The sequence below is a fragment of the Acartia tonsa genome, chromosome 14, assembly GCF_053477335.1.
Source record: "Acartia tonsa isolate MP-2025a chromosome 14, ASM5347733v1, whole genome shotgun sequence".
NCBI lineage: Eukaryota > Metazoa > Arthropoda > Copepoda > Calanoida > Acartiidae > Acartia > Acartia tonsa.
In genome coordinates, this window is record NC_137273.1 from 31,333,506 (window position 1) to 31,347,310 (window position 13,805).

At 30.4% G+C, this 13,805-nt stretch overlaps 1 protein-coding gene across 1 annotated transcript; it reads left to right on the forward strand.

Annotated features, from left to right (window-relative positions):
* Positions 1–8,117: 8,117 nt before the first annotated feature.
* Positions 8,118–13,572, forward strand: LOC145305975 (uncharacterized). Its single transcript, XM_080147889.1, has 8 exons — positions 8,118–8,280; positions 9,363–9,436; positions 9,595–9,653; positions 10,339–10,507; positions 11,305–11,559; positions 11,818–11,884; positions 12,392–12,467; positions 12,820–13,572. Exons 1-8 carry the CDS (start codon positions 8,123–8,125, stop codon positions 12,889–12,891), a joined length of 930 nt encoding a protein of 309 aa, XP_080004015.1. The 5' UTR covers positions 8,118–8,122; the 3' UTR covers positions 12,892–13,572.
* Positions 13,573–13,805: the final 233 nt, after the last annotated feature.

The window sequence follows — 13,805 nt, forward strand, 5'->3', positions numbered from 1 at the left end:
ATATAACCTAACCTAACCTAAAATAACCTATTAAAAGCCATTTTAACAAGGATGACAACATCCATAAAAGCGAAGCATTGAAACGGTAGGACAAACGGACACTAACACTTGTATTGTGTCAGAACTGAATAATCAGAATATAAATGTATAAATGTCGAAGCAAAATTGTAAGTAAAATTGTTGAAAAACTGCTTGATACAGAATAATGTTTATGGACAATCTTACATTTTTAGGACTTGAGTATAGAGTTGCTTCGCTTATAATATTGTACTTTGTTGTCCCAGAAATCAGAATACCAAAAATCAGATCAATCGGATTATTAGATCACATAAAAATTTGTTGTTAAAAAAGTAAAAAAAAATCAACTTGTTTAAAATGGACGTACGGACATTCTGGTAATGGTTATAGAGTTGCTACGCTTTCTAGCTCGTACCTAACTATTACAGGAATCACTATGCAAAATTTAAAATCGATAGGACAATTCTAACATGCCTAAATTAACGAAAAAAGCTATTTAAAAAAGTAAAAAAATCAACATATTTAAAATGGACGTACGGACATTTTGGTAATGATTATAGAGTTGCTACGCTTTCTAAATCGTACCTAACTATTAAAGGAATCACCATGCAAAATTTGAAATCAATAGGACAATTCTAACATGTCTAAATTAACAAAAAAAAAAGCTATCCGTTACGGACGGACGGACCGACCCTAATTATAGAAAAGCTTCGCTTTTAAAAATACGACGAATAGCCCCTTATGGGATGAATTGTGGGATATAGAAATAATTGGATTTGGGAAGCTTTGTATTATTCCAGATAATACAGTGTGTTTTTTTTTATGAGCACTTTTTTTAAAGCAATTTTACCCCACTTATAGTTATCAGAATTTAATGATTAATGGCTTATTTTCTTCGTTTTTTAAGGGAAATTATGAAACAACCAAAAAAAATTACAGTTTTTGTTGAAAAAGTACAGTAAAGTTGAAAATTAAAAACTTAGGTGACAACATCTAAAAATGGTTTTAGCGCATCTTTCTTATGCTCAAAATTGGATTTTCAGTAGTCGACTTTGGGGGGCCAGTACTTTCTCCCTGATTGAGATATGTCCTTCAAACTTTGACCTATTCTAGTACATGTCCCCAATAATATCTGTATAAATTTATAGCTCTATATCTCAATTTTGAAGCGTTTTGCAGCCATTCTTGCAAAAGGTAGAATATTTGAACATAAGAAAAATGCTCTAAAACCATTTTTAAATGTTGACACCTAAGTTTTTAATTTTCAACTTTACTGTACTTTTTCAACAAAAACTGAAATTTTTTTTGGTTGTTTCATAATTTCCCTTAAAAAACGAAGAAAATAAGCCATTAATCATTAAATTCTGATAACTATAAGTGGGGTAAAATTGCTTTCAAAAAAGTGCTCATAAAAAAAACACACTGTATATGTAAAAATACTCAGGGAGGGAGGGGACATTTGGCTGTTTATTACAGTAGTCCCTGAAGTATTATAATAACATTTTTTATCCGTTGGTATAACAACCTTGGGGGCTTTTTTGAATAATGAGTGGTTGGTTCATTTAGTTAAGTGTCAAAACGTTTCAACCACTTATTGTAATGTACACAAGTGATAATTTTGTGTATCATCATTGGTACGTACATCAATTTATCGGCTATTATCTTATCCCTCTAATTCTCTGAAAAACGCTTCCCTCACTGACTCACTATGAACTGTTGTATACTGTTATTATTAGAATGGATGTAGTAGAATATACATGGATTTTATTATTACAGTAGGAAAATTGTCGTCAATTTAGGTTGCTATTTCTCCTATCATTCATTGGTCAATTCGTTGATTCAGTAGAAGGGGAGGGATATCGTAATTTAGCCCGCTACAAAGTACACTTCATTATAAAACATGATAATCTAGTGTAATATCCAAATGAAAATAAATCCGCTGCTATTAATGATTAATGTATTCTTAGAGTCAACGTTATTAGAATATTAGAAGTTGATAACAGTCATTTTAAATTTGTATACCTTAACTTTTTAGTAGCGAAGCTACTCTATAAATCACATTGTCCGTCCGTCAGTCCGTAACGCTATGGGGGAAATAGGATTTACTCAGCTCCTATAAAAGATAGAAAGCTGAAGAACCCGGTATTAGTGTCTTAGAAATTATCTTAGTGACGTAAAAAAAATAGGATGTGTCGATACTACTAGGATTTTTAAGAATTGTTAATATAGGCCTGAAATCAAGATTTTTTGTGCTTTTAAAAAATATTAAAAATATTTCTAAAAATTCTACATTAGTTTTGCTCACTTTTAAAAAACAAAATCAACTTTTTTTTATTTTTTTTTATAAAATTATCTTTCAAAATTGAAATAAGATCTATCAGCTGATATTGTACTTCTTACATAACTCAAGAGTTGACTTACAATGTGTAAATATTTTATAGATTATTTAGCAAAATAATAAAAAACCTATATGTAATTTCGTGATTAATAATTGGCTTAATCTTACATTAAACATTGAATGATTTTAAATAATTTTCAAATATTTGCTTTTATAATTATACTTATTGTATAAACCCTTCATAAGTTAGCGCAAAATGCTATATATTTTATCACATATGAGCTATTTTTTAAGCCAGCTTTTTAGTCAAAATTTCAAACCAATAACAATTAAATCAAAAGATATTAGGTTAAAACTATATATAAACGAGAGTAAAGAAATAAGATATTGCTATCAACAACAACAAAAAAGGGTTTTGTCTAGTTTTTGGTAAAAATAACGCATATTTATCATTTTAAATTAAAGCTATCTTTTCAAGATTACATCTATAAATTCGTCTGTATTTTATAACTTATACCTGTTACCATGAAAAATCAATTGATTTTCCATAATAATTTTATTTCTATATTAAATTTAGAGACAGCTAATTTTTCTTTAAATATAATGAGATGTTTATCAGAAATTTTTAATTAAGCATAATAATGTATATATAAAAAAGACAATTACGAATAAAAACAAAACAATCAATTATTAGATTATTTATATCAATAAATTTAACGGAATTTGAACGTAATTGTTAAAAAAGCTAGCTTAAACAGTTTTGCCATTAAAAAATAACCTTCTTTATGAATGGTACATTCTAACAAGGGTAATGATATCCAGTAGAGCAACATATTTAACAAATATGTCTTTAAATAATCAGTCTATTTAACAAATATCTTTTTAAAATGCATAAGTTATATTACCTCTCACAAGATTGTTTAGTCCTTTGACACTGTACATAATTATTATTTGATTGATCTATCCTTAATTTTTATTCATATTCAATTTTATTGTTTGTATATAAATATTTAATACCTGTATTATAATAAGGTTATTATTTTTTTTGCTATGTTTTTATAAAATAAATATCTAAGCAAATGTTACCAATTCTTATAATTATCTGGAATTGAAAAGAATTACTTTTATTCGGTTGCTAAAAAGAGGAGAAAAAGAAATGTATTGAGTCAGATAGTAGCCTTAACCTGTACAGCTTTACATTTATTTCATAGATAAATTGAAATTGAAATTAGATAAAATTATTAATTGATTTTAGATTATTAAACAAGACATGTTAGAATTATCCTATCAATTTCAAACTCTTCATGATGATTCCTATGACAGTTAGGTATAATTTAGAAAGCAACTCTATCATTGTTAACAGAAAGTCAGTACGTCCATTTAAAACATGCTTTGTGTGTTTTTTGGCTGCTATTGAAGAAAGACAACTGAAATTTTAAGTGAAAAGGTCTTTTAAGAGGTGTTTTAATGTATTTTTTTTTACAGTAGCTTTTGATGGATTATTTTAGGTTAGGTTAGGTGATTGCCCTGCAGGGTTAGGAAAATGGCCCCGCATGGATAGAGCCCCCCCCCCCCCCGCAGTGGCTAGAAATAGGATAAAATCTACTGTGAAAATACCAAGAAACGTCCCTTAAGAGGCATTGTCATGAAAGGGACTATACCCAAGATATATGTGCATCTACTTAACGACTTCCAAAATTTGAGGGTGCCCTCAAGTAATCACCCCTTCCCCCCCCCCTGCATCTACTCTATACATTATTTTGTCTGTCTGACTGTCGGTCATGCTTAAAAAACCTTATTGTTGGAGAAATGTTATTTTCACGACTGCTTTTTTAGATAGCCAGCTGTAAGTTTTAGTCAAGATACCTTATATTTATACAGATCTGCTCCATATATTTATTGTCTGTCTGTCTGACAGATATACTTAAAAGGACAATTTAGTTTTAAAAGAAAAAAAATTAAAAAATGTTGGTGGTTTTTTTTCTAAGCGCGTGAGGGTGCAGGTACCCTATCCTAAAATAGTTAAAAACCTTCCCATGAACTATGACCTATGTCCCTGCAAAGGAGAAGCATATTAGTTAGGAAGATCCTTCCATATAAATAGACACACACACACAAACATTCTTTTACTTTGATATAAGGATTAGCATTTTGTTACTGTATCCTATTACTAGCGGCTACGCCTTAGAGGCCTCTTGGGGCACTTGAGGAGGAGAGAGTTCAATTTAATAAACCAATTTATTTTTCTAGATTTTAAAAGAAAAAGACAAACAAACAAACAAAGAGACAGACAAACAGACATCCTGTTACTTTATTATATCCTATTATATAAATTAGTAAGCTAAGCTTTTTTTGACTGTAGCAACGGATCTTGTTAACCGCTGAACCTAAAGGGTTCTTCTTTACAGTGAAGCTTATTATAGGTATAGAGAAGTTTATAACTATTTAGGAAGAGGGCTCTCCACTCTCCAAAAAAAATAACACCTAGAAAAAAAGTACCATCTCCGCAATTTTACTTCTTTGTTTTAAAACTTAAATTGAAAATTGGAAGAATGAACTTTCCCCCCTACCACCCTAAAAGCTTCTAGTGATGTTACTGCTAGTGATAATATATTATAGTTTATATCAACATAATATGCGGATTTTAAGAAAAATTTAATCAAATATGCGGACTTTTTTCAACCTTTTTTTGACAACATTTATTAGACATATTAGAATTATACTATTGATTTCAAATTTTGCACGGAAGTATGTCCTTTTACTGTATGCTATATTTACGCAATTTTGCAACAAATTTATGTGCAATTTCATTTAGACTTCAAAATTAATATTCTGCTTATTAAGTTCTGACACTCTAGCTATTGTGCGTTTGTTCTACCTTCTGATTTTTGTGCTTCGTTTTTATGGATGTTGTCATCCTTGTCTAGAAAATACAAATTAATTAATCTATGGTAGAAAGTACAGAGAGTATAAATTATTTCCTACATTTTCTTTATCAATTATCAATTATCAATCACCTCTATTATCCATCTCTTTTTTAGGGGTTACCTTTCCCACCTCCCCTCTAATCCCTCGTTTTTAGTTACGTCACTAAGATAATTTCTAAGACACTAATACCGGGTTCAAAGCTGAAATTTTTTGACAACATTCCCATCATTAAGGAGCACAATTAACTATAAAACATCAATGGCGGTCGGGCGGCTTTTTAGCAGGTTTTAGGCTATTTTTTATTTTCCACATTTTTCCTCATATCTTTGGTGTTTATGGTCCGATTTAAAAAATTTTTTCAGTTAGATATATCAAAATTAAATTTTCCATCGTTTGAAGAAAACACCAATGGCGGTCAGACTGCCTTTTTGCAGGTTTTTAGCTATTTTTATATTTTTTACATTTTCCCCCATATCTTTGGTGTTTATGGTCCAATTTTCAAACTTTTTTCAGTTAAAGATATCAAAATTAAATTTCCCTTCGTTTGAGGAAAATAACAATGACGGTCAGACTGCCTTTTTGCAGGTTTTTGGCTATTTTTATATTTTTTACATTTTCCCCCATATCTTTGGTGTTTATGGACCGATTTTCAAAATTTTTTCAGTTAAAGATATCAAAATTAAATTTCCGCTCATTTGAAGAAATCAACAATGACGGGATGGTGTCGTAGTGTCTGAAGTTGTTGGTGTTGCTAGCGGTGTGCAAGTGTTACTGTGCCCCCCTGTCACTTCCTATTCCCAAGAACCTGATTAATGGTCCAGGTAAAAATTAATATAGATGCTTTTGAGCAGAATCCCAACTACTGTTTAGATTCCATTTTTTACGGTGATTGGGCTGAGTTCAGTTCTGAAATGAATATAAAAAGCAATTATATCTCAGAATTAGACATAGCCCAAGAATTAAGTAATGTCAACAATAACTTAAGCTTGTTTTCACTTAACACTCAATCATTATTTGCAAAGCATAATGATCTTTCATGTTTTATTTATAATTTAAACAATAAAAATATTTTTCCAAGTGTCCTATGTCTCCAAGAAACTTGGATTAGTTCTAAAATTAACTTGGATTATATTAAATTAAATGAATATAATTGGACTGGTAAAAACAGAATCAAATCCAAAGGAGGCGGCATAGGTTTTTATTTATATAACAAATTTAAGCATAAAGAATTATTTGAAAATTATTTTATAGAAGGCATTTTTGAATGCATGTGTCTAAAAATCTCCTACAATAATCTACACTTTATTATGATTAACATCTACCGTCCCCCCCATGAAACCTCCCAGCAGCTTGAACAATTTTTTGATATTTTTCTTGATCTAATGCAACAAGTAAATGATATTAACTTACCAATTTTTATATGCGGAGATATTAATCTAAACATTTTTGAGACCTACTCTACAAGTAATGCTAGTAGGTTTGTTGATATAATGACAACTTTTGGGTTTTTAAATACACAACTTAGAGCCACTCGCGTAACTACGCATTCCTTTTCCCTCATTGATGTATTCTTTATGAAAAATTACATACCCAACCATGAAAAATCTTTAACTATAGCCCAGTTCACAAAAGCTAAACAGTCGACCGATAGAAATTTTCAGTTAACCTTTTTTGAGGTCAACCTTTTTTCAGTCATACTTTTGAATTTTTACTTCAAAAATAAATTAGTTAATGTTCCTTTTTCCCTGAGAATAACAGCTGTAAGTCAGACTTTAGAAAATTTAGACCGACGTCCTCATGATCCCCCAAAAAAATAATTTCAATAATATTTAATTTTCAAGAAAAATGATATCTGCAATCTTAAAGTACTTTGAATGTAATTAGTTAATGAAATTAAAACGAAATAATTTTGGTGTTGTATTTATTATAATAGTTTTGCAATGGTGAAGAAACGTCCTTCAACTTTTTAGTACATGCTACAGCTGAGAGTTGATTATTAAAAAGTCCGACTAACTTAAAAAAAAATGGCGGTCAAAACAAATACCTTTTCGAAGTTTTATTGAAATTGTTACAATACTTAAACTCTTTAAATATTATTATATTATATTTATTTTATTTGCGATTTTTTTCCAATATCACAATATATTAACGTTTGCTTAAAGTTATTAAACATCTTGCGAGGCAAAGAGAAGGGTTAGTTTGTGATACAAAGGTTACATACTTATGTGTGTATAATAATGTTTGCTTTTCAAATAAAGTGACATAATAGTTACTAGCGGCTACGCCCCTAGAGGCCTCTAGTGGCACTTTAAATGTTTGTTTTTTTGGTTCAAGTCTTTATGAAACTTTTCTATTTTACTTTCAAGTATGTTGCGTTGAAATCTCTAAGTAAAAAAATTCTCTTGGGAGGGAGGTGGTACCCTCCCCCAAAATGGTTATAAACCTTCCCAGGATCTATGAGAAGCTACCCTGTTAAGCAGAACCCGATTGGTTCAGCGGTTACCAAGATCATTCGGTACAAACAGACAGACAAGATAAGAGTTATTACTGTGCTAATTATAGTAAAGGAGATACGTGGTAAAATGTTTCATCTTATTTAAAACTTTTGATTCTTTTCCTCAAGTTTCCAACGTAGCTCCTAAACTACAAATAGCAAAAGAATGTTACTTTTATTTTAATAACTATGTTTATGACGTTTAAAATATGTAACATTTTTTAATATGAACACAAGCCGCGTATTTTGAATTTTAAAAATGTTTGCATTTTTTGCACAACCTTTATATTGTTCATGGTAAAGCAAAACTAAATAAAAATTTTAATCAATTTCAGATTTTAAAAATGACAAAAGCTTGGTCTGCTGCACAGTACCAGAGTCTGGTACTGTGCATGAAAGCCACAACAATTTGCAATGAAAATTCTAATACACAGAAAAACTTTTATTCACTGATGTGTAGCGACCCTAAGACCCGCCAAAAAAACTCTTGGCGTATCCACAGGTAGATATAATTGTTAAGATGATTCTTAATATACCAAAGGGATAGTTGCCTGAAGTACATTTCCGAAAAATGATTTTTAGCAAATGTAATTTTGTATTACAATAAATAATATTCAATTAGACAACACTAAATTAGTCATCATGTTAGAAAAAAAAATCCAGCTATATAAATTGCATATTTTTAAAAGTACATTGTAGAAAATTTAAATGCTCTTATATTTATGCCTTACTGTTAATGTTTAAACCATTGAACAGGAAAACATTTACAGTTCAATAAATTCAATTTTAAATCCATTTCGTGCAACTACCCCTTTACAATATATAAAATTTAGTTTCATATTTCTATTATCAGCATTGAAGGATACTGCATAATTTTAAACATAATAAATTAATTCCGTCTTGATTTATATTTTTGGAGTATAACTAACATGGATTACAACATCCAAAAAAGCAAAGTTATAAAAAAAGATAGTTACTACATTTTTTCAATCGTTTCTAAATGTTAAAGGAATGACTGTGCAAAGTTTAAATCGATAAAACAATTCTAACATGTATAAATTATTATTAACCTTAACAGCCTTTCATATTGGACATATAGGCAAATCGACCATAATTATACAACATATTCGATTTTAAAAAGTCTAAACTGAACAAGATTATAATGCAATATATGTAGCTAGCGGCTACGCCTCTAGAGGCCTCTAGTGGTACTTTAAATGTTTGGTGTTCTAAAAAATAATACGATACTTTGCAATGTTACGTAGGAGTTTCAAAAAAAAATTGATTTATTGTGATTTCTCTTGGGAGGGTGGTGGTACCCTCCCCCAAAATAGTTATAAACCGTCCTGGGACCTATGAGAAGATACCCTGTTAAGGAGAACCCGATCGGTCCAGCGGTTAGCATGATCCTTCAGTACAAACATACAAACACACAGTCAAACATCCTATTACTTTATCATAAGGATTATGTATACGTTGAACACAAAGATTTGACATTACATTGTGCTAACTTTCAATTGTAATTTATGAAATTACTTTAATTATTCTTATATTAATGCAGTCAATTAAAAAAATATTTTATAGCTTGTGGAAAACCGTCCTCACAAAGTTCAACAACGTGAACGAAAACTCCTCCAAAAGCCTCGCTCAAATAAAAGGTAGTAGTTATGTTCATTTGTATTCTAACTTTTTAAGTATTTATATACATTTAGGGTTGGTGCGTCTGTCAGTTATTATTTTTCATTTCAAAAAGGCAAACGTGATGTTTAAAACTTACATTTTATTTCCTTTTTTTTTTAAATTCTCTTATTTCTAGCAAAATGGAAAAGAGAAAATATTACAAAACCCCAGGAACAGACAAGGGACAAGGCCGAGGTAAATTATTTTCATTTTAGATGTTAATTACATTTGTACATATTTTTAAATTCTTGCAGATCTACTTGTATACGTATGGTTTTAATGCTAATTAACCTACTCTACATTTCCTTAGCTATGTTAATTTTTAAAGTGGGCTACTTAATTGCAGAGATTTTCTGTTATAACTAACGATGTGAAAACAATATTATGGGCAAAATGAATTACCATTACTTGAATTTTAGTGATCATCTAGAAAATCCAAAGCATAATCAACGTGTAATGGGATACGATACTCTAACACCCAAGGATATTAGGTTAAGTAACATCCATAAGACAACCAACTCTCTGTGATGCACGACCTTTGTCTGAGAAGTCCTAACTGTGCATGGTAACGAGTTGCGCCTGTTTTGGGCCAAGGCATTCTCCCCACTCTTAACTATTTACATAGCTCATCTGACATGGTAGCAATGGGAACCAATTTTAACGCCTTTAGCTATGACGCGGTGTCCGACCGAGATTCGAACCTATCACCTTGTCAACGACGAGCGGATGAATAGATGCACATAGGTCATAAGAATTATCACAACAAATTTCAGCTTTTTATCTTCAATACAAGCTGCAAGAAATCGTATTTTCTTGCAACTATTTAAACAGACAAAATTAGCAATAGAGCATCTATGCTACTTACAAAAAATATATTTAGATAAAAACCAAAAGTCGACTAGAACAATACGAGAAGAAGTTAAAAAAAAGAAACTCGTTGGCGAAAAAAACTGGTGGAGGCCCCCCACCAGTGGAGCCATCTTTTCCTTCAGCCTCCGAGGACGATGAACCTATTTTTAACCGCTATAGACTACTTTCTCGGCCTAAAGGTATAATAGTTTTGAGTCATGTAAAAATGAAGGTCATTTAAAGTAAACACGAACATAAAATGTAAGTGAGGGTGCTGTCAAAAAAAGTTTTAGAAGGTGGGGGTTTTGGTAGAGGTTGGAGAGGGGTTTCTCGTGAATTTATGAATCACAAAGCAAAAGTGTGTTGGGGGGGGGGGGGGGGGGGTAATCAACCATCTCGTAATCAATGCGCAATTGGCACTTAGAATTCTAATTTCATTATAAAACTTGGCATGAGTAATCAAAAAAGTAAAAAAATCATCTTGTTTTAAATGGACGAACGGACTTTCTGGTAACGATTATAGAGTTGCTACGCTTTCTAAATCGTACCTAACAAACTGTTATAAGAATCAGCGTGCACAGTTAGAAATAGGACAATTCTAACCTGTTTAAATTAATGAAAAGAGCTAACGTTACGGACGTACATACGACCCTAATTAAAAGGAGATCGCACTATAGATCATCAAACACTTAGACACAAAAACAAACTTGTGTGTTATATTTTAAAGTGATTATAGTTTGTATTAATAAAGTAGTAGAGCTAACAAAAACCCAGGAATAGTGTATAACCAACAAGCGAAATTAATATAAAATAATATTAGGGGGGCAAATGGAGAGGTCGTCATTTTTATCATGACAGCTGAAAAACATGTATAGGTTTCGTGATTATTTACAAATTCATTTCATTATTGGTATAAGCTGACAAAAACCCACAAGGATAAAGGATTTTTTTCTCTATGCAAAAACCTAATTTATTTATCAATAAATGTATAATTTAGGCAGCAAGCTCACATACCCCGTTGATGAAAATATTTCTACTCCAAAACCTTCATCCTCAAAGTTATCCTCGTCCACGCCCATTTTTAGCAATAGTCCTGACCATGTTACTTCCCAACTTTTAACTCCAAAAATCACCCTAAATTCTCCTTTTCAAACGCCCACCTCTGTAACACCTTTTTCATCCCCTGCCACAAGTTTCCCCAACACCAACGTTTCCCCCGTGCAACAACAAATTACCAGCAGAACAGTTCTAGGTAATCAAAATATGACATTAATCAATTTCTTCCTTTTTACATAGATACCTTCCTTTTAACAAATGTCTTTGGAAACAACAATATCTAGAAAACCTGATCACTTGATGTTGATTTCAAATTACGACTTTATACATATTTCAATTACCAAATGTCCATATGACTTTCTTATGTCTATCATATTTATTAAAATGATTTAAAAGTTTCAATGCAAAATCCACCTAAATAACTTACCTACTTACATGATATTACAATTTTTAGAAAACGGAGACACCATCTTTGAATTAAACTGTTCTGTCTCCAAAATAAAAGAAAAAAACATTGAAAGGTAATAAAACTAGGATAACATCCAATAAAGCAAAGCTCAAAATAAAAATGATGACAAACAAACATTGACATGTGTAGAGTGATAGAGCTTCAATGATCAGAATACAAATATTAAAGTTTTAACAAATTTGTACTTTAATTTGTTTCAAAACAATGTAAAGTCTGTTTAATGTACTTTTTCATTTCACGTCATTCTAAAATGTTTTTTTGTTTTATTTTATTTAGCACTTTCAACTCAACAAAACATTTGATAAAATTTCTTCAAAAATCAATTATAATTTAAATTTTTTTTTATTCAATAAGTTGAAAATCCACATTTTTTAAAAGAACGTTTTTACTTTTTGGTAATGATTATAGAGCTACTATACTTTTAAAAATCCAACATTACTTACAGGAATCATGATGCAAAGCTTGAACTCGATAGGACTATGATAATACGACTTAATAAAAGATAAGGTTAAGGTCCAAGGATGGCCTTGACGTGAACTATACCATCAACAATATTTAGTTGGTCAATAGAGCAGCTGGAGAGGGCCAAAAAAATTGTGGAATTAAAATCTGCAATGGAGAAAAGAAATCTAGAGGTACAGTTTATATTAATTCAATTTAGATAATATTTATTCAACAAGGGATGGCAATATCCATAAGTAGCTGAGCACAAAAAATCATGGATAAGAATTCGGACAAGGACATTAAAAAGCAGGTTTTTAAAATCAATAATAAATTCTTTGAGAAAAGTATAATGAAACATTCATTTATTTCGTATTATATTTTGTATGATGACTGACAGACTGATAGTCATATTAATAAATATGTGGAAAAATATTACTAAAAAAAAAATTAAAATCGAGGTAGGTTTAAACAATTTAGTTCTCTACAGAAGCATAACTTTTAGTCTCTATATATCAATGATTATAATTAATTTCCCTCATTTAGAAACAACTTTTGGTGGAACAGATCGAATTCATGCGAAAAATAAATGAAGCGAAACTTAAAAAATTCACTTGAACATTTGACATAAATTAATATTCTATATCTTATTTTCTATATTGGTTGGAGAGTTTTGTATGTGAAAAAAAATATTTAGCGATTTTCAACAAATTTAGCTTTAAAAACCAGTTAAAAATTGTCTATTTTTCCAAGATTAATGAACCTTGACCAATTTAAGAGTTGCAAAAATGCGTATATTTTTAAAATTCAAATTTCGCGGCTTTTATTAATAGTTTTTTGTTTGTAAATATCATATTTATGCTATTTGTACGTTGCATTTTGTGCTATGTTGGAAAGTTTTAAGTCAGATGGAACATTTACCACTTAGCTCTTGAAAAATACGTAGCACAGGAATCATACTTAAATATACAAAAACTAGAGTTTAAGACGATTTTAACGGTATGCATAACATATTTCTACTATTAACACAAGCCACACAATTCGAATAAAAAAATTACGCATTTTTCCACACTCTTTAATTAATTTGTTAAGCAATACTTTTTTCCTTTTAAAAAAACACCCTGCATTTTTGTGATCGATTTCCTTTCAGTTTTAGGTTTGGTCTCAAAAGGTGTCTTATCCACCCCCCCCCCCCCTCTCTATATTTCCATAGTAAAGTTTAAAAAATAATATGTAATTTAAAACCCTGTAATTTTAAAATATTTTTGTTTCTTTCTTAAATAAAAATTGTTAACTATCGATGTTTAATTTTTTTTTGTGTATACTGTATTAGTGTATATTCATGGATATTATCAACTTGCAAAACGTGTTCGAATTAGCTTTGAATAACTAACTTAATTTGTATTTTTAAAAGCGAAGCTTTTCTATAATTAGGGTCGGTCCGTTTGTACGTCCGTCCGTAACGGATAGCTTTTTCCGTTAATTTAGGCATGTTAGAATTGTCCTATCGATTTCAAATTTTGCATGGTGAT

Coding starts and splice junctions, on each gene's coding strand:
- LOC145305975 (XM_080147889.1), top strand. CDS start 8,123: ATGACAAAAGCTTGGTCTGCTGCACAGTACCAGAGTCTGGTACTGTGC. Junction 9,437..9,594: donor AAGCCTCGCTCAAATAAAAG/GTAGTAGTTATG, acceptor TCTTATTTCTAG/CAAAATGGAAAAGAGAAAAT. Junction 11,560..11,817: donor TACCAGCAGAACAGTTCTAG/GTAATCAAAATA, acceptor TACAATTTTTAG/AAAACGGAGACACCATCTTT.